This window comes from Phycodurus eques, chromosome 1, assembly GCF_024500275.1.
Source record: "Phycodurus eques isolate BA_2022a chromosome 1, UOR_Pequ_1.1, whole genome shotgun sequence".
NCBI classification, from domain to species: Eukaryota; Metazoa; Chordata; class Actinopteri; order Syngnathiformes; family Syngnathidae; genus Phycodurus; species Phycodurus eques.
Genome location: NC_084525.1, coordinates 6,086,028 through 6,111,116, shown reverse-complemented (window position 1 = coordinate 6,111,116; position 25,089 = coordinate 6,086,028). Strand labels below are relative to the sequence as shown.

General features: G+C 40.8%; 1 protein-coding gene across 1 annotated transcript; it reads left to right on the top strand.

Moving 5' to 3' along the window:
* The first annotated feature begins 175 nt into the window (after positions 1-175).
* On the top strand, positions 176-24,224 carry sypb (synaptophysin b). Its single transcript, XM_061674351.1, has 7 exons — positions 176-270; positions 3,319-3,384; positions 15,141-15,265; positions 16,256-16,454; positions 17,351-17,542; positions 18,711-19,023; positions 22,118-24,224. Exons 1-6 carry the CDS (start codon positions 253-255, stop codon positions 18,990-18,992), a joined length of 882 nt encoding a protein of 293 aa, XP_061530335.1. The 5' UTR covers positions 176-252; the 3' UTR covers positions 18,993-19,023; positions 22,118-24,224.
* The last annotated feature ends 865 nt before the right edge of the window (positions 24,225-25,089 follow it).

Genomic DNA, 25,089 nt, shown 5'->3' with positions numbered 1-25,089 from the left:
GTAGATTTGTGCGCCTACGAAAGCGTGAAGGCTCTCGGGGCACTCCTCTCTTCTCCTCCCATCTCGGAATAAAGGCCGCGCCGCGATTGGACGAGCCCCTCTGACGTCACGACGCTTCACGGCACGCACGTCCTCTCCCCAGCTCGTGACGCAGTGCCCGGCTCTTCCTCCTTGAGCGTTTTCCTCCCTGGGCTGTTCCGGATGAGACGCCTCCGCCCCTCTCATCCTCTTATCAGCGAGTAAGCGGCCAACATGGATGTCGTCAACCAGGTAAGGCTTTCGCAAGGTTATCATCAATTTGCTCCTTTTCATTATTGGATTACAAGCGCGTTTTTTGAGTTGGGGGGGTTTGAGATTTTTTCATTTTTATTATTATTTTTTTTTTTTTAAGACCCGTAATGTTTCGTTCTGCTCCATCGGGCGTCGAAAATGCTTGATGCTGCATCGATGCTTATTTTTTTTTAAAATAAAATACTTCCAGTACATTCCATTGTATGATGTATATTGGACATTACGGCGCGATGATTATCATTATTTTCATCCCCCCCCCCGCCTGCTGCAGTGAACGACGAACGAGCGGGCCCGTCGACTATTTGCAAAAAAATAAAAATACAAAAAAAAAAGATGTGAAGGAAGGATAGCCACAGATGAGATATTCTATGGCCTCCTCCCACAAAACTGTGCCAGTTGATTGCCACTGCACCCCCCCCCCCCCCCTCAATTAGCCCCGCTGTTGCTAGGACAACAAGCTAGGGTTCATTTTCTGTACAGAAGCCCCCACCCCCACCCCCTCCCCTTACTGCATATAGCCGCAGTGTGGGCCCTCAAAATAGAAGCCCCCTAGTTGTGTTTTGATGATTGTTATTATGATCGAGGCGCGTCGTGAGGATTTCCCGGGCGATGACATCAGAGGCATCCGTCGCGATTTGCCTTTATTTGCTCGCCATCTTCTTCGATCTCGACGTGCGGCCATTTACGAAATAACGCTGCGCCTGTTCTGCGGTGTCGCATTCACCTGCGCACAAATGCAACAAACGACCCCCCCACCACCACCACCCACCAGCCTACACACACACACACACACACACACACACATCGCACCCTTATGATGCTTCAAAAGGACACATATTGCCAAGTGTAGTTTTTGCCTGCTTCTTATAAACACAGGCTACAAATGGCTGCTGCGACCGTTAATCAGCTTTGTCTAATTGTAATGCTGACAACACACACACACACACACACACACAGACACACACACAGACACACCTCCATGAGGCCCTCAGCGAAATGTGATTGGGGGACTCGATTTCGAGATGTTTACAGGCAGAACTGACACGTTCAATACGGCGGACGCACCGACGTATCCCTGCCAATGGCCAGCACGCTCGTTCGTAAAATCCAAGAAAATGGAGCCTCTCTGAACACAACACTCTCAAGAGTACAGTGAGAGCGTCAGACTGAATTTCCAAACATACCCTAAGTGACTCAGTAGCTGCAATAATATTAGCTGTTTTTCACAGATCATAAAAAATATATGCCAGTGAGTATTGTTATATTGTCTGTCTACATGTGTTGCGTCACTTTTTCTGTTCAATTTGTTTTCATGCTTAAGCGTTAAGCTGGCGCACTTAAGGCTAAACTATGTGATTATTTTCAATACACAAGTAAATATCTTTGTTTAGTTTTGGAGTAAACTTCATCTGGGGCTGGCATTAAACACTTCAAAGTCTGTTTTTGGAAAAATTGGTCGTTTGTTTTAACAAACTGCTGCTTGTTGTGAAATTAGCCGAGTTCACCGTCACCATAGAGTGCTCGTATGTCAAGTTTTTCCTCTTAAATCAAAGCAAAGAATCGGCCGAACGACTGCTGGTATCTCGAAAAACTCATATTTCAAGTCTCTCGTATTTCAAGGCACCACTCTACCACCACGACTGACATTGAAATTAAATATAGTGTTCATCAAAAACAAACAGACCGAGGTTTTATTCCTTAAAAGTATATTGAATATTTTTGTAAGCCACCGTAACATTATTCACAGTCTGAACATTAACTTTGTGCTTAAATGTAGGGAATTAAAAAAAACTGTACTTTAAAAATGATTCGTATAGACTGTGTTACGCAGAAAAGTGACATAAAACGAAATAAAAAAATTTTAAAAACAAGATTAAATACCAATGTATTGAACATAAAAGTTAAATACAACAGAACTGTACACACGTGCTAACCAGGAGCACACCGCGCCGACCCTTGTGATACTCTGGTATCAAATAGGTCCAATTATTTGAAGGTTGGAGAACAAAGCTGCCAAGGAGCCACCAATCACTTTGCAAAATGTTAGAAGATTTTTTTTTTTTACTCCTACCATCTGAAGAACATATCCATATTGAAGGCTTCCAGACCAGGAGAAGCTCTTCCATGCTTTTATCGCAAGTAGACTTGACTATTGTAATGGTCTTTTCTACTGGACTCCCCCAAAGAGCATTAAACAACTGCAGCTCATTCAGAATGCTGCAGCTCGGGTTCTGACCAGACCAAAGAGGTCAGAGCATATTACTCTAATTCTAAAGTCTCTACACTGGTTCCCAGTCAGTTTTAGAATAGCTTTTAAAGTTCTGCTACTGATCTATAAATCACTAAATAGTTTCGGCCCAATGTCACTGATGGTGTAGTGGTACATTCGCCTGACTTTGGTGCGGGCAGCGTGGGTTCAGTTCCCACTCAGTGACGGTGCGAATGTGAGTGCGAATGGTTGTCCGTGTCTATATGTGCCCTGCGACTGACTGGCGACCAGTTCAGGGTGTAGTCCGCCTTTCGCCCGAAGTCAGCTGCGATAGCCTCCGGCGCCCCTAACCAGGATAAGCGGTGTTGAAAATGGATGGATGAAATGGTTTAGGTCCTGAATACATGAAAGAAATGTTAATGGTATTAAAAACCCAGTAGGGCTCTGAGATCGACAGACTCAGGTCAAATAGTGGAGCACACATGGTGAAGCAGCATTTAGCTATTATGCTGCACGCAAATGGAATAAAGTTGCCAGCAGAAGTGATGTCAGCCCCAAGTGTGAATGTTGTGAAGCCCGGGGTTAAAAAACAAAAAAATTCTCATGCTTTTTAGAGCATTTCCACTTTTAAATGATATTTCTTGGACTGTATGCTGTTTTAATTGTACTTTAAATGTTTCTCTTTGTTTAGAAGCTGTTTTTGTTTTAAAGTCCTTTTGATCATGTAAAGCACGTTGAGTTACCTTGTGTACTAAATGCCCTATATAAATACATTTGCTTTGCTTTGCTTTGCTTTGCTTTGTGTGTGTGTTTCACAGTTGGTGGCCCAAGGGCAATTCACAATAATCAAGCAACCACTGGGATTTATAAAAGTCCTCCAATGGGTAAGTTGTCTCTGTCTTTCTCTGTTTGGGTTGCATATGCACTGTATGGTGATGATTTGATCTCAATTAGACATGGGCGTCACCTATGAGTGTCTTTTCGCACGTTTTCTAAAATGCCCTCAGCTTCCACCAAAGGACTCTCCAAATACCGTCATTGCTGTCAGGGCAAGTATGTCGAAGTGATACATCACAACTCGGAGACAAATTTGGTACGTCGGGGAGGAGCTAAATTAAGCCTGGGTTGTGATGGCGAGTTTTTGCATCTTGCAGGATGCGTCTTTCAGATCATCTGTAAGATATTTATTTTCAATGTTAATGTTGTAAGATGAGTTTGAAATGCTATTAATGTGATTAAACTGTTTGGGATCAGGGTTTAGAAATATTAACACAGTGGACCCCCGCTATTACGAGCAAAAATAGCAAAAATCCACAAATAATTGACAATCATTAGAATTACAATGAAAAACTACATTGGAGGGAATTTCTTTCCCCCATAAAGCGCAAATAAATGGGGGATCTGGAAGAAACCAAATATTGCACATAAGCGTGAGGTTTCTGTGAATAACGTGATAGGTTTCTCCCCAAAATATGCAAAGAGGTGAAACTGTGAATGCTGACCTGCGCATATGCGAGGTTCTACTAGATAGGCAATTATACACATTTTTAGTGACATTTCTCATGGTTTTTCACTATTCGCATTCTTTTGCTGTTGGCGTTTTTTCGTTATTCGAGGCAAATCTAAATTGCACCAACAATAAAACAAACCCTTCCGTCTCATTTGATCAACGCAGAGTAACTGAGAAAACAGCGTAAATGATTTGACAGATGCATTTTTTTTTTTTTTGCTTTCTTTCCTAATTTTAGCTGCTGTAAATTTAATGTGTTGAATGTCAGTCAAAAAGATGTTTTGTGAGGTAAATTGCCTGGAAGGAAGACAAAACGCCGTCCATAATTTATGTTTCAATAGGTAAGTTTACTAACAGATAGATGTGGTGGAACTTCAGACGTAGTTAACATGATCATTGAGAGACTGGCTAATTCATTGACTTTTCTGTTGCTCGGATTAATGGCTCTTTTGCTGCTGAAATTGATAGCGGTTGTTGTCGACTAGCAGACATTATGCTTTGCTAAATTACCCAAAGACAACAAAGGAAGACATTTTCCTCACAGGGAAACCATCAACCTTTTGGGGTATACAGTGGGAGGAACAAGTATGTTCATCCTTTGGAGTTTCTTAAATGTCTGCATAAATTTGTCCTCCAATGTCATCTGATCTCAATCTGAATCACAGAATAAACAAAGTATGCTTAAACCAATACCACACCAATACTCTCTCGAGGTCATGTCACAGCAGCTCAATCGGGTTGAAGTCAGGACTATGACCGGGCCAGTATTTTTTTCTTCTGAAGCCATTCTGATGTTGATTTGCTCCTGTGTTTTGGGTCATTGCCCTGTTGCAACATCCATTCTCTTGAGCTTCAACTGTTGCATAGATGACCTTCTGCAAAATGCTGTACCTTGCTAAAGAAAAATGAAGTTTAGCATTGATGATAGCAAGATGTCCAGGCCCTGTGGGAACTAAGCATGCCCATACCTTGATGCTCCCGCCACCATTTTTGTAACATTTTCCAGCTTTATACAAGTTTATATATAAAGTTCTGACCTCAACCCAATTGAGATGCTGTGGCATGACCTCAACAGAGTTATTCACGCCGGACCTCCCAAGAATCTTGCGGAGCTGCAACAGTTATTAGTCATCCAGTTATTAAATCCAAGGCTTCACTTACTTTTTCTTCCCTGTCCTGTGAATGTTTCCATTTTCCATCCATCTATCCATCCATTTTCTGTACCGCTTATCCTCACTAGGGTCATGGGCGTGCTGGCGCATTATTTTCTATAAAAATTGAAAACGTATTTTTTGTGTGGTATTCATTTAAGCAGACTGTTTGTTTATTCTTGTGATTCAGATGAAGATCAAACTGTGGAGATGTGGTAAATAATAAGACGGGGATACGAGAACCAGTAATGTCACTTTACTCCGCACATATAAACTGAGTGTTTTCACATCAAACAGCCAACAACCACGCCCTTTGAAGCCAACAATTCCTTTGGACTCTTCCATTTCCTGCCCTGCCCTTGAAGATACACACCCCTGGTGAATGTCTCCCTCTTGTGGGTCAACACAAGAGTACAGTTGATGACCAATGTATGCAAAAATAAAATAAGAAAAATCTTCAGGGCTGACATACTTTTTTATCCCGCTGTATCTGGTGGGGCAACCCCAAACACAAGTTATTATTATTATTATTATTATTATTATTTTCAGTTCCATTTTCTGTCACTCCGAAGTCCTCTGGCACCTATTGTTTGCAAACATTATGCAAAAAAAAAGTCTATAGCACATCTGTTTCCCCCCCCCCCCAAGCATTCCTTAGCCTCACTATCACTGTGGTAGTGATGGTTGGCCTGTTCAATGGACGTCAACGGTAGACGGGGCTGGTCTTTTATTGAGTAGTATACTGTAGGACGTGACCTCTGTGTTGTCGCTTCATTTCATTTCCTGTTTGCTTAGCGCATCCCCCCCCCCCCCTCCCCTCGCCGCACGCTGGAGCCAGAAAACTGCGGCGGTCTGTTCTTGGCGGACGCTTCGATGTGAGGATGAAGTCATTTATGATTTTGGGGGAGGGGGCAGGGTGTTGTCGGCTATGGGGTGAGCGGCAATTAACAAACACAGCTGTGGTTCTGCAGCATCTCGTCAAAGGTGGCTTTTCCCTTTGGCAATCACTCAGGATGTGTTGGCTCCACACCGCATGCTCACACTTAAGAGCCTTCGGGCTCCGATGTAAATGTTTCTTCCTTTACACTACAGATGACAAGACAGAGAGGGAGAGAGAGAGAGAGAGAGAGAGAGAGAGAGCGAAAGAAAGAAAGAAATAAAGAAAGAAAGAATAGTTCTGGTAATTATTCGAGCAGACCGGCAAAACCCAAGTGAGAGTGAAGATGTGTTGTGCTCATCATATCGTGCAAATTGCATCAAATTAATTACTTGAACGGACGCCTTCATTAACGCATTATTACAACCTCCCTCGGCATTATGCACCTAAGGGTTTTTATTTCTCTTTATGCGTGATGAATGATGTATATGTTAGAATTTTTAGCTGATTTAAAAAAAAAACAAAAAAACAATGAATAATATGTGATTACATGAACACTATGAAATGCAATGGTTCATTTTTCTGCTTTGTGATGGGAGCCAAAATTGGACTTACAAGCGAGCTTCTGACATGCAACTGCTGGAGAAAAAAATGGAGCAGTTAAGGTATTGTAATGCCCTCGCATACATAATGTATGGGCCATGAGTTTTAGTAAATGCTGTGGCCCGCTAAAAAAAAATTGACATCAAGCCGCAAACGGTCTCCGAGCCGTCGTTTGGACACCACAGATTTTGGCTCCGCAGCGCCGCCCGAGGCACGGCTGCGCCGCGTGCCTCTGTTGTCATGACTCTGTCGTCGTGACTTTGTGGTCCTTCCCTGGAGCTGCGCGAGTGTGCCAGCACCTCATCGCGGCCCTCCCGGGTCACTGCGAGCCAACCGCCGATCAGCAGCCTGACTCGCGCGAGCCGCAGCCTGTGAATCATCTGTCGGAGCAGAGGAGGAGTTGCTCCTCTTTCGGGATTAATATGGGCGTGCGTAAGCAGCGGCACACAATGTGTGGCGCCAGGAGGGGAAGGACGAGTGAAGGCTTACCACAAACAGAAAAAAATATTGTAGGAAGCTATCATAAAAATCTATCTATCTATGTGGCCGTCCGCCCGTCCGTCCGTCCGTCACCTATTCACTGTTTTTGTGCTCAAGCCAAAGCCATGTCTAATATATAAAATAAAAAAAACATATAGTGGTGCGTTGAGATAAGAGTGACTCAACTTACAAGTTTCCCGACAATTTTTGTTTTCTTTCTTTGACTTCCAAGCATAAACTACAGATAGGAGAACTATATGGCGGCGGTGAACTCAACTCATTTCACAACAAGCAGCAGTTTGGCAAATAGTGAACAATTCTTTAAGAAAAAAGCACCTGCAAGCTGTTTTGTTTTTTGTTTTTTTTTTGCCACTCCTAGTTGAAATTTAGTTTCAAACTAAACATAAAACAAAGATAATTACTCTTTGTGTATCGAAAACAACCACATAGATAGCTTTTAAGTCTGCTAGCTTAAGGCTAATGCTAACATATGGTGGGAAACACCATAGATGCACGGGCTACTGAATAGCCTCTTTATGAGGGCATTGTAACCCTTTAAGCAACGGGCATTTGAACGTCCTTGATGAAGAAACACGTAGACAGATAATATAACAATACTCACAGGCATATATTCTTTATCCTCTGTGAAGAACGACTTATGTTACTGCTTAGGAATTGTGACGGCTCCTGTCTCCATGTATATCTGTATGTCTGTATTATACTGCCCCCAAGTGGCTAAAGCGTGCAAGACAAAGAGCAGCATACCGACCACTGTATCGAGTCAAATAGTGACAAAAACACTTTCATTATTTACATTCTAATTAATTGGAGTGTACAATATTCCAGAGAGCTATTTTTCCCCATTATAATACAGATGACCAAAAAAATATTTTTGGGGGGCGGGGAAGCTGGAACAGATTAACAGCATTTCCACTCGTTTCAGTGGGGGGGAAATACGAGTGTTTAGAATTGCAAGCGTGGTCCCGGAACAAATTAATTTTGTATCGAGGCACCACTGTATTGCTTTGGCACCATCTGGTGGCAACTTGGTGCCAAGCAACTATATTGAACTGAGGGGAGGAGCTTCATTCACTAGCAGCGTTTGGCTCTTCGCAGCAGGGCTCGTTCCCTAGCCTGACCAGAAGGTGGCAGTGTACAGTATGTGGTGACACACAGGCTTCGGCTCTAGTGCCTCATGATTGACATGAAGACTCATGCATATAGAGGAAAACTGCTTTTGAATAGCTGTTCTTGTTCATTGTTTTTGCAACGCGTTTAACAGTATTAGAATATGTTAACAATATGGAAAACATGAGTTCAACAAAGGAAAAATCCCGAGGCATGTTGTCATAATTCATGCATGAAAGATAAGCGTATTGCAAATGATACTAGTGTGCGTTGCAAATGTGTCTGAGGGCAACTTTGTGCAACAGCTTCCTGCGTGTTTGACTCACGCAGCGTTGCCCACCTACCGCCCTCTTCCTGTCTCGGGGGAACTGTGCTGACAAAGCAGCGATTTGACGGATGTAATAAGACGTCGGGTTCCCCAATAAAGCTGATGTGAAGCTCAGCCACGCACACTTTGGGAATTACTAACTGCCTGCCCGCCATTCTTTGTTGAGCTTTAAATCACCAGTGTATCTGTTTTTTTTCTGCAGGTTTTTTTTTAAATGAAGAATCAAAACAAAGTCACATGTGTGCCACAAATCCTTATAATTAGGGAAGGGCATAAAAATGAATTGATCATCCGCCCAATTATTGCCATGGACGTTTATATTCGTCAACTGGAATCTGACGCTTTACTGCCACCGGCATATTCATCAAGTACGTGTTTTCATCGGATAGGCGTGGAATAGGATCTAGCCCAGCTTGTCTGTGAATTTCAGGTTTGTAAACCACTGGATTGACTCACAGATCCTTGTAGATGGCGGCATCGCGTCGCTTTGGATTTGAGATCAGCACAGCTTTTGAGTAGAAGATAAAGTTGTTTTTCCACGCGAACTAGTTCAAAGTACAGTTCATCCTTCCAAAAATGAACTAGTTCATAGTTCGTTTTTTTTAATATGTTGCTGAGAGGCTATCCCCCTCAAAACACTGGCATTTAATTTCCTCATTATTGGCACCCATTCAGTTCACACGAGTCGCCAGCTGCAGCTTTCAACCTACAATCTCAAAAACATGAGGAAAATCTTGTTCCTCGGATAGTGTTTTTTAAAATGAGGAATTAAAACAAAAACAGGACTTTTGTCCCTAAAATGGAAACAAAACATGCAACACAGTATGCCAGCAACAATGGAGAAAGGACAGTGATAACTTTGCATTCCTCGCAGCTTGGGTTGACTATATAAACAAAATAATGCATCTCTTCTTATATTCCATCCATTGTCAACGCCGCTTATCCCGGTTAGGGTCGCGGGGTGCTGGAGCCTATCCCAGCTGACTACACCCTGAACTGGTCGCCAGTCAGTCACAGGGCACACATAGACACGGACAACCATTCGCACTCACATTCACACCGTCACTGAGTGGGAACTGATCCCACGCTGCCCGCACCAAAGTCAGGCGAGTGCACCACTACACCGTCACCAACTTATTCTTATATTACAAAACAAAATGACAGCCTGATTGCACTTAACTAAAGCCACCTGATACAAATCATATTTTTTTGTAGTTATCAATTTTGACAATAATGTACTGCATTACAAAACAACCCTGAACGCACGCACGCAGCCTGCTGCGACGTGCCTACCGAATGTACACATGAATGGCGGTTGCCAAATACGGCGTTTGTCCTCAGGCATGTGAAGGCTTGTATATAGTGTGTCCAGACCGGTTGTCCTGGAAGTCCCTAACAAAACCTGGCACTGTTGAATGGAAACGAACTGACGTTCAAAACCCTGTTCTTTGACGCCAGAATGTTCTCAGTAACTTCCATCAGGCAGCAATGAACTACGTTCAGTTCAATGAACGTTCGTTCATTGAACGCGCTCAGGTACAACACTGTGCTTCGCGGTAGGCGTTAGCGTGTATTGCGATCGTGAGAAAAGATGACGCAGTACACGGAGTGAATGATGAAAGGCATACAGTATCTGTAAAGAAATGATTCGTTTGCCATCAGAAGCCCTTACACTGATGGGAATTGGGGGGAGGCAGATGTTTTGAAGTTTGCTGGCGGTGGGCATCTAGATGAAGCACACTCATATCTCAAATTTTGGGGCGTACAGTGGTGCCTTGAGATTTGAGTTTCATTTCTTCCTTTACCACACTCGTAACTCTAATTAGTCCTATCACAAACCATCTTTCCCCATTGAAATGAATGGAAATGCCATTAATCTGTTTCACCCCCTCCCCCCCCACCCACCCCCCAAAAAACATTTTATGTGTTTTTAAATAGCACTCCATCACTGTTCGCAGGGGATAAAGAATATATGCCTGTGAGTATCGTTATATTGTCTGTGTATAAGTGTTGCTTTACCGTTCGTGTTCAATTATCCATTGGTTAAAGGGTTATAATGCTGCAACACCGATGCTATTCGTTAGCCCGTCAATTGCGTTTCCCATTAAATGTGAGTATGAATCTAGCAGCCTTTGAAGCCAAGCGTTGTGGTTGTTTTAAAAGCGCAACGTGGATGTTTAGTTTGACCGTAAAGCTCAACCGGGAGTGGCGTTAAACAGCTCGAAGCCTCTTTTGAACGGATATTTATTCACTTTATCTGCCAAACTGCTGCTTGTTGTGATTGGCAACCTAGTCCGGGGTGCACCCCACCTCTCACCTGCGAGCGTAATGAGGATGAGCGCTTATAGGAAATGCAGGTGCATCTCAATAAATTAGAATAGTGACAAAAGCTTCATTTAGTTCAATTCTAAAAGGGGCCACTCATATTGTAGAGATGCACTACGCACACTCAGAGTATATAAATATAATATGAATATTTCATGTTTTGTTTTTTAAAAATAGGCATTATATGTATACTTTTGAATGATGATACCTTACAGCACTGGTGGCAAATTCAAGGCCCGGGGGCCAGATCCGGTCCGCCACATCATTTAAAGTGGCCTAGTAAAAGCAAACCATGGTTCTTGCGAAAACATCAAAATTGCAAATTATTTTCACATTTAATAAGGTTGAGAATTTCAATCATTTTTTTGTTACCAGTTCCCCTTTCAAAATAAGATGAATAAAAGTTGAGCAGTTTTCATTAGCTTCTGATTTCAAAACTAGTTATCAATTTGTTGTATATTTGTAATACGAGGCAATTATACATTCACAGTATATGCTTTCACAGTCACAACGGCGCTCGGCAGGAAACCATAAACCACGATGTGGCCCGCGTCAAAAATGAGTTTGACACCCCTGCCTTGCAGCAAATGAAAACCCAAAATTCGACAGCTCCAGAAATTAGAATTATTACATAACAGACAATCAAGAAACAAAGAAAATGATTTTTAACGTAGAAATTGGCCAGGAATTTGCCCTCTCCAAAGTATTTTCCCAACTGTTTAATGAATCGATATAATGTATGAGTGCTGAAATAAATTGACTTTTCGACCATATTCTTATTTATTGAGATGTACCTCCACCATCCATTTTCTGAACCGCTTATCCTCACTCTGTACAGTAGAATGATATTTGATTCAAACTTGGAAATATCGTGGTGTCAGCTCAAGGTCGCATCGGTCCGAAGATCTGATCTGATCTATTCTGATGTTTGCCCTCTCAAAAGACCACCGTCAGCGTCACATTCTTTGTCCACCCAACCCTTCACATTGATTTTCTTGTGTATGTGATTGACTTCAAATAGGCCTATAAAATGTGAGCAAAGCAATAGCAGGCAGATGGTTTGTGTGTGTGTGTGTGATTTTTTTTTTTTTTTTAGAGGGAACTGTGTGTCTTCTCACCACAGTCGAGCTGACATTCATCCAGCATGCCAGCATGGATAGAAACCAGCCTCTTGCTGTGTGGCGCTGCCAATAGCGTTACCATGGTACCGAACACCATTGCTTCTCTCATCCCAGCAGCTCCCCCTTTTCTAATTCATCACTCCTCCTTCCATTCATGCATCGCCATAAAATGTCTGCTGTTGGAAGGCTCATGTTTACATTCGACGCGACTTCTACTGTCTATTGTCGCGTTACAGTGACAATGCTACAGAAGGCTCAAGCTCCATGATCCAGTCCGCTCGTGCATACCATTCCATTACTCTTGCACGGTTGATTTAAAGTATTACCTGCTGCCGTGATAATCTCTTAACCAGCAAATCCCTCGCTGTTGAGTGATTTTCTTATTTATTTTTTTCCCCTCCACTTTCAAAATACAGCTGGCGTACCAAATGCTTGTGGTGTGGTTTGACTCTCTTGAAATCTTCACTGTTTTTTGGAGCGATAATGAAATCAAGATTTAAAACTCCAAAGCCATCAAGAGATTTAAAAAAAAAAACAGATAAAATATAAAACCAGAACCATGCCTATCAGCAGATTGCCTATCACGTCCTTGCTAAATGGTGCATTTCTTCACCCTGCAAAACCAAACCAAGAAATTGGAGTTGTAGTACACGCACCTGTTATTAATTTTTATTGAGTAAGCATAATGCTTACCATTTTTCAGTTTAATTTACCGTTATGTGAACTTTTTACAATTATTATTATTATTATTATTATTATTATTGCTAAAGGTGTTTTCTGGTTTTGTTATAAAATGACATCAAATATCCTTTCAATAAATTTGATTTCTTTTTAATTAGCGTCTTAATTATTTCATACATATTACTTACCTTAAATTACGGGAGGTAAAATAAAAATTATTATCTTTAACCTGGAACCATGGGGGGCGGGGAACAACATTTTACTCAATTAATCAATTACTTCCCCAAAAATGGAGATGTCTGCTTTTGCATTTGAACACTTCAAATGCTGTTATGCAGACTAGGAAGTGGAAAAACATTGGAAAACCTTCAAAAGTAGTAAACAGGGACGTGACTTAGCTTGTAACTTTTTTTTTTCATTCATTTATTTCAGGCAATGATATTTCACAATGCACCACTAAGCAATTACAAAGCTTTTTTTCACATTATACAAACAAAAGAACTACCAATGTGCAATACAAACTGTTCAATTTTGGGCGTGGCCTAGTGCGTGACATCACGAGCATATTAGTGTAGATTGGAGGCATCAGGATGTGAGTTGCGGCCTAAAGTGTTCTCATTTTGTATTTCATTAGCCTAATAAGTCATATTTGATATTTTTGGAAAAAAAAAAAACAACAATTTGACAAACAAGATGAGTGTAGTTGCCTCAATTCAATCTTTGTGGATTACGTGACCTGGATGACTGAGAAACTACACACGAAAACACAATTTTCAGCAAACACATGAGTATTTTTTATTGATATTGTCACACAAGTTAAAAATGACTTGGGTAATTAAAGTATGCTTTTAGATTTGTGTGATTTGACCTTTTGTCTCAACTAGTTTGTGGTCTTAATTAGCACAAATTGGCATTAGCGTGAGAAGTTAAGCAACGTTAGCTTTTGCCGCAATTATCCCTGGGCAACATTATTTCCCCCCGATACAACACTGGCAGGGAAACAGGAGCTCAGAACATTAATCGAGAGATACTCCCATACCAGAATATCAAAACTCCTCTATCAACCGCAGTAATAGTCATAATTCTTCACTGAGGATAAAGAATATATCCCTGTGATTATTGCTATATCGTCTGTCTAAATGTGTTGATGCACCGTTTGTGTTCAAATATCTGTTGTGACGGGTTATAGCAATGCAACAGCGAGGCTATTCATTAGTTCGTCCATGTTAGCATTGTGCTGGCGGACTTTATGACAAAGTTATGTGGTTATTTTAAATACACCGCGTGTAATTCCCTTTGTCTGATGTTTCTTTTGGCGTCAACTCTTTTTGAAGTACTGTTCACTCAACAAACCGCTGCTCGTTTTGAGTTGAGTTGCCTTCACTGCCGCCGTACAGCGCTCGCATCTTAAATGTTTTGCTTGCAAGTTGAAGCAAAACATGTTTAAGAATGACAGCTCCTATCGCAAAGCATCACTGTATTTGGATTGAGTGTCAAACCCTTTTCAATGGCTTTTTACCAACAGTGACAAGAGAAGTGGTGTGAAATTCGTTGTGATTCACATGAGCCAATAGCGTGAGGCAAATTGTTTTGGTCTGTGTGGTCACGTGCGTGGTTGTGTGTGTATTGTGGCTGGCTTTACAGTGGAGTATTTGGTGACAGATGGTAGAGCACCTCACTCAGATTAATAGCTGGATTTCCCGTTCAATCGGCTCTGGCTTGCAGTGTAGCGAGGCCGTGGTAAAAATAGTCGGCCTCGTCTAATCTGTTGTGTGTCTGCGCAACGCGTGAGAGTTGATCTTTGTGTTCATGTCGGTCCGTGACTCACAACAACGCTCAGCTCTGTGCACCGACTGTAAAATAGAATGGATCAGCTGTACGGTGGCAGTGAACTCAACTCAACTCTCATTGCAACAAGGAGCAGTTTGGCATACGTAATAGGAAAACGCCATAGGCGGGCAATGAAAAGCATCTGCATTGCAGTGTTATAACCCTTTAAGCGACAGATATTTGAAACGCTGAAGCCCCCCTAAAATAGGCCTAACGACGTCACTGGTTTTGGAGATGCGAGATTTACGCCCGACACGGGCAACATGTGTCTGTGACTTTATGGTAGAAGTTACATTAGCCTGCACGTACCTGTTTGAATAAGCAAATGTCTGGCAATAATTTGCACCGTGGCCACTCTGGCCTTCACGGGTCAAAGGGAAAAGAGTAATCGAAGCAATTGCAGAAAAGCAAAACAAATGTAAGCGTAACCATGACGACAGTGGCGGAAAGTGTCGATCACGCTGTATTTATTTACATTTTTTAACAGCTATCGCAGCCACAGTTGGTCGACGCGTCGGGCTGCTTTGTGCCACCTTTGCTCACATGCGTGGCTGCGTGGTCATATTGAGTCGCTGTCAAATGTTCACCCTGTCTTTGCCCTCGCAGATCTTTGCGATCTTCGCCTTCTCGACATGCGGCAGTTACTCCGGCATGTTCAAGATGAGCGTGGAGTGTCAAAACCGGTCGGACAGTGACCTCAGCATCGAAGTAGAATTTGAATATCCATTCAGGTACGCCGTTGTTGTTGTTGTTATTGTTGTTGATCGTGTTCCAAATACCTCACCCATGAGAGTTTCTGCTCCTGACACCAAGGCCCATTATGAAGTTATAAAAAAATCTGAAATCATTGAACAGAATGGGCTTGTATGGGAATGATATGGCTTGTGGTTGCCCTATTTAATAAAAGCAGTGTTTCTCAACGTGTGGTACTCGTACCACGAGTGGTACGCCAGCTTCCTGCCTAAGTACAGTTCAGTTCAGTTAACTTTTAAGATAATCCTTAAATGATCCCGAGAGGTGGAATTCAGGTCTTTTCTCCAGCAGAACACTCAATACATTTGAATTTAATCTTTAAGAACTGTTTGTTTTGAAACATTTATTTGATTGTATTTACTTGGCCTTTATTTAGTCAGGTAAGGCAATTGAGCACAGATTTGAATTTGCAATACCAACACGGCGAAGAGGCAACAGACAACACAGTAAAATATGTGCGGGGGTCAGTTGTCTGATGTGTGGCAGGGAGTCACCGACTGTAAAGCAATGTTTCTTTTTCTATAATTAAGCGCAGTGTAAATATCCAAACTGTGCGTAATGTTACATCGGCTTAAAATAATATTAAAGAGACCTGTTAGGAATAAAACCCCTATCTCAGTTTTCCCGAATACCTACGAGGCTAGTCTATGTTAATGCTGGTCATAAGCGTTGACCTACCGGTAAGTATTTTTTAATTGGTAGTTGGTGTAAAACGTTTGAGAAACGACTTAACTAAATGATTTGTAACATATTGCAGTAAGATACACTAGAGTTCAAAACAACTGCAATGACAGCAGCAATCAAAGGTGATTTTTGCCTATGTACAAGGTAATATTTATTGTGTAATAACGTGAAATTATACAGATTCATTCAACACAAGCAGGCCAATTTTGACAAACTGTAATAAATAGGGGACATTTCAGATTTTCTCAAGGTTTATCCGATTTACTATTCTTGTCTTTTCTCAGGCTCCATCAGGTATACTTTGATGCCCCCACCTGTAAGGGTGGGAACCCTGAGCGTCTATTCCTGGTCGGTGACTACTCTTCCTCAGCGGAATTCTTTGTCACCATCGGTGTCTTCTCCTTCCTCTACTCCATGGCAGCCCTCTCTGTCTACTGTTTTGTCTTGGAGAAGTACCGTGAAAACAACAAGGGTCCCCAGATTGTGAGTCTTTCTCATTTTGCACATCTCAGCAGGGGTGGGATGGGTGGAGGTCTTGGACGGTCCTTAACCCTTACATGCTCTTCATGTCAAATTGGACAGCAATGGAAAAATACCTTAAATGTCCTTCTTTCACCCTGGAATGTTATTACTTTTCTTTAAGTGACCCCCAAATACACAAAAATTAAAACGTTTCACTTCGGCATTCTTTTGTACAGGTACTACAAAGTTTGGGGACACCCAAACTGTGCCTGGCCAAGTTTGACCCATGCCTACTAAAATGGATTTTAGATTTACCAGCGTGTGCTAAATTTAAAGAAAGTGGTAATGATGGTAATCTTGAAACTGTGAAACTGTACATTCCAAAAACGTGTGTTTTTATTTTAATGGGAATGTGCTAAATGTGTTCAAGAGAGAGCGTGAAACTGTCTATGTTTCCACCACATTTGCACAAGTTCCCACAGAACCTGCACCTGTTAGTGAACCAGTTAAGCAGCAAAAGAATGATCATACAAAGTTACATACTAAACATCAGGAACGGAAGTCATACGGAGGTCAGACGGTGCCTTGACACAGGCAGAGATCTACGCCTATAAAAAATACCTGTAAAATACCTTTAAAGTACTTTTAAAGTAAAAGTACGTACAATTTAGCAAATATAAAATACAATTTCCATTTTCTTCAAAACGTTGATTAAGGATTACCTATAATTATCCATTTATCCATTTGAAAAAGTTCAGAATTTGATTGACAATTATTATGACGGTATTATTGGCCCCGGTTCAAAATTGATCTGGAACTTCCTAAGTGTGTATAATTTAAAAAAATAAATAAAAAAGACAGTATGTAAGGGTTCTGAAGAGTTATCGCTGTTAAACGTGAGGCTTGTTGACTGGCAGGACTTTGTAGTGACGGCGGTGTTCGCCTTCATGTGGCTGGTGTCGTCTTGCGCCTGGGCCAAAGGGCTGTCCGATGTGAAGACGGCCACCGACCCCGAGAGAGTCATCACCCTCATCACAGCCTGCGACGAACGAGAGAATCGCTGCCGTGAGGGCTACGACCCCAAAGTCTCCGGACTCAACACTTCGGTGGTAAGTCAACTGCACAGATCCAGGCTCGAGTCGTTGACACTTGCACTCGAGTTGACTCTCGACTCTGGTCACTATGTACATCTTCCGCTCTATGTACATTATTCCTATGGGACATAATCGTGCATCTTTGCTTTTCCGCGTTCAAGTTTATCCCCGTTTTTTTGTTTTTTTCTTTTGTCTTTTTTGTCCTGCTCAGCTGTTAGGTCAATCAGAAAGGACGATCTGTACCCCTTTTATGCCAAAACAGTTTTACTGCGCCACAGTGGCTAGCCAGCTTCAACAAAATAGCATCGCTAACAATACTAAGCTAGCATTAGCACTGGAACTAGACCAAGGTTAGCTAGCCACCGCTGCTACGTTGATACCGTCACTTATTTGTAATGGTGTGTTTTGTAATTTAGTAGTGTAATTGTTTTTTCTTTTTTTAAATGTCCAATTGATAAAAATCAAAAAGAGGTGATAAACTCACAGCAGAGTTGAGGCTAATTCAACATTACTTCTGAATCCTCTCAGCTGCCTGAGGTCCCTTCGTTTTGCTTCCGTTTGCTAGTCGTTGTTAGCAAACGGGGGATGGACATTGTTTTTACTTTCCAGTGGTGGATATTCCAAAATAGTCATCAAAGCTCCCGAAACTCAAACTAACAGGTCAGCACGAGACTGCAGGTATGTGCCTAAGTACGCATGGTAAATGATTGACACCTCGTCATCGGTCACGCCTTCTGTCTCTGACAGGTCGATCTGATTCGAGCGTGGTGGTTTCTCAAAAAAAGAAAACTAAAACTTGCAAATTAGCCCTTTGAGAGCCAGAGTTTTGAAAATGTACTTCTATTTTTACAAGACATTTTTATTCAAGATTCAAACATTTTATTTGTTTATTTTATTTTTTACTTTGCTAGTTTCCCTCGACTTATACAAAGATTTTTTTGTTTAAAAAAGCAATTATGACTACAAGAAACGTAAGGGAAAGATAATGTAAAAAAGACAGAAACTTGGCATTTGGTCGTAGATAAGTTAGTACGAAAGTATGTATGTAAAACGCAAGCTATTCAAGTTTTACAAAGTAGACAAAAAAGTATTGCATAGTGTGGGTCACAGTTATTTAAGCTGTACTACTTAAGTAGAGCGGATGAGTACTTAAGTCACATATCTCTTCCTCTGTGGCCCTCAGGCTTTTGGCTTCATCAACCTGATCCTGTGGATAGGAAACCTGTGGTTCGTCTTCAAGGAGACCGGTTGGATGGGGGCCTTCGCGGGAACGTACATGCCGTCGCAGGAAAAGCAGCCCGCCCCCGATTCCTTCGCCCAGGCCGGCTACGGTCAGCAGGACCCCTACGCCGGCTCCCAGGGAGGCTACCAACCCGAATATGGCCAGCAGGGAGGCTACAACGAGGACGGAGGCTACAGCCAGGGCTACGAACAGCAGCCCACCTCCTACTCCAATCAAATGTGAGCCTGTGCGCTGACGCCACAGCTGCAAGATGGTGAGTGACTGATTGCAACACAGCACAATGTTTTTACAAAACACATGCTATTTCCTAATTGAGCACAGGAAAATGATGATGACTCTATCCTACTCTTCTATTACAGTAAACTCCTGCATATTCACGGTTTTGCTAGTCACAAACTTTTAGCTCTTTCTTTAAGGCCCAATGATGCCACAAGATGGGGCTAAAGCCCTGGGTAAATATGAAAATAGTAATTGGTGTCAAGGAAGTATGTTGAAATGATACAGCTTCATTCATGAATATCTTTTTATGTCAGCGTAGAGCTTAGTTTAGCCTGGATTGCTAACGAAGGTTACATAGAGTTTTCACCACGTGCATGTTTTTGCTCTGCTCTGTGGCTATTAAAAAGCCAATTTTTTTCTGTAAGCCATTTTTTAAGGGTAATGTTATAAGATGAGTTTTAAATCATATTAAAGGGTTTTGGGATCAAAGTTGGGATCGACTCATTCACTGCCATAGACGTTTGAATTCATCAAGTGGAATCGAAGAGTTTACTGCCATCTGCGAATATATTTCTCAAGTGCGTTTTTCAACAGCTCGACATGTAAGAGATTCTGGGCCAGCTTGTCTGAGAAATTCAAGCTTGTGGATAACTGTAATGATAAACAGATGCCAGTAGATGGCAGCATTGCATCAGAAAGAAAAGCCACTGACATTAAACTCGAGCCATGCAGAGTCAGCGTCGCCCACGGCACATTTCTTAGTTGTATCCATGATTTTTGTTTGTTTTTGTTAAAAGCCCCTTTCTCAGTCTTGTTTTTGCTGTTTTATACTTCGAGGTTTCACAAAATCAAAACGTGTTAGCGTCAAAGTCACTGTTCTGCTTGATGTTTCTCTTCACAAAAAGCTTGTTTTCTTCTCTTTTTAGTCAGAAATGGGTGTTTTGGGTGAAACCAACCCATGTTCTACTGCTGATTAGGAAAGAACAAAAAAGCAAGAAACAATATTTTCTTGTCAAAGAAGAGAATTTACTCTTTCTTTTGGTAAATTATTTTTTTTTGTATTGTTACAGAACATAATATTCTGCGGGTCTTCAGAGATCAGTGAAATTGCTCTTAAATTGCTCACAATGAGGCACTCTGCTTTGAAAACGGCTGGTAGTGAATGAGTTAATATAGGCAATTATAGACATATTTTGAGGTTGTATCAATTAGTTGCATCCCCCCGCTATTTGCTAATAATCAACACTTTTGGAGTTATCTTATACCAAAAGTGATGCTAAAAGATTGCACAATCACCCTTGAGAAAACCTTTGTGTCTGTTGAGTGGAAGAAGAAAAAAATCCATTATTAGCCATTTAAAGGGTGAATGCCATACTGTATTTGACCCTTTTTTTTTTTAAAATCGTATTTAGGACAAACACACAGATGGTCTGAGGCACGATAACAGCAGTAACATTAATCCATCCATCCATTTTCTTTGGCGCTTATCCTGATTAGGGCCGTAGGCAGTGTTGTACCTAAACGAGTTCAATGAATGAAATTTCATTGACCGCGTGCGTGCGTGCTTTTCAAAGTTTTCCAAGGGAAAGCCGGTAGCTGCACAGTTACAGAAAGTTGAGCGGCATAATGGAATTAGTTTCAAAGCCTAACACCACCGCGACCATTTGGGAACATTTTGGATTCAAGCCAGATGAGCGCGGCCATCCCGCTAACACAAACAAGCTGGTATGTGAAATTTGTATAAAGTTACAACAAAGACAACACGGCTTAAAACCTCAAAGCCACAAAATCCATTTTAAACGCAACCGTCCCATCCAATTTCTTCAGCTGGGATTCTGGGAACAAAAAAAAAAAACACAGTGGGACATCTCTTGTATTCCGTCAGCTTGCAATTATGGAACCCTTTGCCCAACAATGCAAATACAAACGTGACAGCGTATATGGCGCATGTATGCTCCCATTATATACAGTATAGTGTTACTATTGTAAGAGATGTAGCCATTGGACATGTTGACAAAGCAGCATTTAAAGAAATGAATGTGTGTAATCTGTTAAACGGAGCCCAATGTTTAATCTTTGTTCAAGTGCAATTTTTGCGAACAGAGCCTGAGTGTGTTTTATTTATATATTTTATTTATTGTTACACATTACAATGTGAATGTTCAATATGTTCTTCGAGTTAATTGTTCTGAAAAAGGATGTAATTGAATTACTAATGTCACTATATCAGTGGCATAAAACAAAAACAAAAAACACATCAACCATAGTGTCGTTATAGTTTTGGGGAAAATATATTGTCCTGAAAAAATAAAATGAAAAACGAAACAGATAATATATTGAATGAGAGATAGCAATGGATAACACAAAAATATTGTACAAACAGTATAAAAAAATGGAGTAACAGCTGTCATAAGAATTTGCAATATAGTAGGACCGTGAATGCAAGAATCATGATATCGCATAGGGTGACTGTCTCTGTATTCCGTGATGATAAATTGCAGGGAGTCATTGTTTCAGGGCTGGGACTCATTGCTTCCAAACAGGTGCATGTTGGGACTGACGTAGTGTCAAGTGTAAAATGATCCATGCTTAATATATAAAATCCTCTCTTTGGTCCTGAATATTACATTTCAACCAAGTACTCTATGGTTATGCAATTGTCTAGCTTGTTTAAAAAAAGGACATAGAGTGGAAAGAAATTTGTACATTGTATCTCAAATTTTAGTGGTGCTGGGATTCATTTTAGGGATATTGGAGCACCCCCCAAAATGGGCTACAAACGCCTATGTCCGCGACCCTAATGAAGACAAGCGATATCGAAAACGGATGGATGAATTTCAAAGTGGCACTTGCATCCTTCCATTACTGAGAACGCTGCCCTCGGAGGAAAATGTTTGTTCAGGAAAAACGCGTGTTTTCCAGTCTCGTGACCATCACCTCACTATTCCACTGAAAACTGTGTATTTAAAAAAAAAAAAAAAAAAAAAAAAAAAAAAATTAAGCTGACTGATTTTTTTTTTCATGTTGGAAAAGTAAAAAAAAAAAAAAAAACACTCCTGAGTGAGGCTTTCATAAATCATGCATGAAAGTGTTAATGATTACTCTACTTCCTGTCGTCCTCTTTCCAGGGTGACCTTGTGATTCCGGCGCTCAACCGCCGCCTGCATTTCTGCACTCGTCTGTTAGTCTGTTTGTGTACATGTGAGTTGGGGTGGGGGAGGGCTATACGCGGGAGGGTGGAAAGGCCAAAAGTGGGTCGTGACCACCTTTAGGGATGAGGAAGGGGTCAGGGAGGGAGGGCTTGGAGTCTTTGCTGTAACATGATGTTTATTCTCGTGATGTATTTAACTATAGAAGACAACAGAGGATTGTCTGTTTGGTTATACGAGAAAAACTTGAATACAAATACCAAAACATTCATTGACCTTGAACATTTAAGAGGAAATCTTGTCGTGGAAAAAAGATTTACATTTATGGGCGGGGTAAAAACATTGTAGTAATATTTAACTTGAGAGAATGTATTGTCTGTGCTGTGTAAATATCAACATTCTATGTACTCCGTTGAATAATTGTGCACTCCATGTTAGTTGTTATACAACAAATGTAGAGCACAGAGTTATTCAATTGGATTTATTTGGGTTCTGTCTAGGAGTGCATAGTTTGGCCTTTGCCCTTCAGCTCCTCTCCCGTCCAGTATTCACACCAATGTTTTTTGTTTTTTGTTTGTTTTGTTTTTAATTCATGACATCAACTCTTTTCATTAGATTTTCTTATTGCCTTTTTTTTTTTTGCGGTAGCATTAGAAGCAGGGTGAAGGCCGATGAATTCTTATGGAAAGGACTATAAAGAGAATTAACTGACCCTCGCTTTCTGACGCCCACCTTGGTGGGACACAAAAGCTGGTAGGTGCAACTGGGTGGAATTTGAAAGAAATGGGAGTGCCAGGTGTGGCATTGTATCGATCCAATTCTCTACCAAATGTACATTTTTTTTTTTTTTTTTACCGGGATGAACACAAATGCAACATTTTGTGAGGTGATGAATATGGGAAAGGACCTCAAAAAGGTGATTTATTTGGCCTAAAAATAATCATCAGCAATTTGAAGAGAAGGCCTTCACACTGCATGCACCCAAATTAATAACAAGTAATTATGTGTATAAAAGGTGACTTTTAGCAATAGCAGTGCTTTGAAGTAGATTTGTTTTCCACTTTATTTCTCCGGGGGGTTTTTTTCCCCGTCGCTGTCAAGAGGACATGCGAATATTTCCAATCCAACACTTAAAGATAAAATTAGTGACATACTTGATTGCCTCTTCTAGTTCATGTGCTCTTTCACAAACTGCTGTTGTGTGCTTTGAACATTCTTAATCAGGGCGGTGAGTGTCCGTTTTAGCAGTGCCCGTGTTTATTTGTGGGTATCGGCCAGATTTTGTCAGTGAATTTTGTCCTGTTTGTGCGGTTCAGAAAGTTGTAAGTCACAGTCCTAGAATTTTGTTCCCCCCTTTACATTAACTTGACCTGTGGGTAATTGAAAATAAGGTATCGTACATGTTTAAGACCTTGCCCTGGTAAACCTTTTAAAGTAGTCCAAACAAAATGCCAGAGATGTTTTTTCCCCATCTAAAATCCTCCTTTGAATGGCAAGTGAAATTACTGCACGCATCATCTTCCTCTTGCCCTGAGGTATCCCTCAGCATATTTGAGAAGCCGGAGGACGGCGGCAGACTCCGCGGTGACACAACGGCATGTTAGATCCATCGACAGTTACGCAAAGCACAATTTAGGCAATAAAGATAATTCAACAGCCCTGCCAGTTGTGTTTGAAGTGGTTGCAGATGAGTCATCCTTCGTAGTTTTGCTTCCACAGACCTCGCCTGAATGAATCCTTGTCCATCTCCAGTATTTTGGTCCAACGGTTAACACTGAATTCACTCTCTTTATTTCCAACTTTTCTCCTGTTCCCCCCCAAACACAGTTTTATTCTCTCTGTAGCTCTTATAAATATGCTCACATGAAATATACTCTGTTGTTAGTGGTGAATGATGTCTTGTGATACTCTCTACACCTTTGGATAGTGCTGTGTTTATTGTGTATGATGTATACATATTAGTATTTATGATAATGATAAGTCAGAGAAGAAAAATATCCAAGACTCTCCAGAATTCTGCTGTATTCTTACTGTATGGGCTCCATGTGAAACAAAAATGAAATAAACTTGAAATTATTCTGTTGAAGGTTAAAATGTGTACTTCTGTTCAAAGTGATCTTTTTCTTTGTTTGTTTATTGGAAATGTGTCTGATTGTACTATAAGTATTTATCTTGGGTTTTGCAATAATAAAAAAAAAAAAGTTAATATTAAAAAACGGATATTTATAAACTTGAGGGAAAAAAGTAAACTTTTGAGTTACAATGTAAATACTACCGACCCTTCTACTGCCCACCCTTAAAATGATGCTGTTGTCATCAGATGTGGGCAACCTTTTTTGTGCAAGGGCCACATTTGATTTTGAAAACGGACAGTTGGGTCAAGCCACTCGGAGATGAAGTAAAACAAAAAAGTCAAAATGTAAAATAGTTGGTTTTAATAATAGAATACATACATTTTCAGTTTTCATTTTGCTAATAATTCATTTTATTATCATCAACTCTAAATCAGAGGCGGGTAGAGGAGCCAAATATTGTACTCAAGAAAGAGTACTGTTACTTAAGAATAATATGACCCAAGTAAAAGTAAAAAGTAGTCCAAATAATTGCTTGACGAAGAGTAAGAAAGTACTCAGTGAAAAAAAATCTTTTTTTAAATCAGCGCATGAACGTCAAATAAAATAAACATAACAAAATAAAACATGAATGTGAGACATTCAGATATTGCTGAACACTATCACTTCATGTAAAACATAATAAATACAATCTTTATAAATAAAATCTTTGTAAAATAACAAATTAAGGAAAATTCAGCTCCAGGACATGGTCTTATACTACTACCCCAATTGGGACGTTGGGACGTTGTGTTAAACATAAATAAAAACAGAATACAATGATTTGCAAATCATGTTCGACCTATATTTAATCGAATACACTACAAAGACAAAATATTT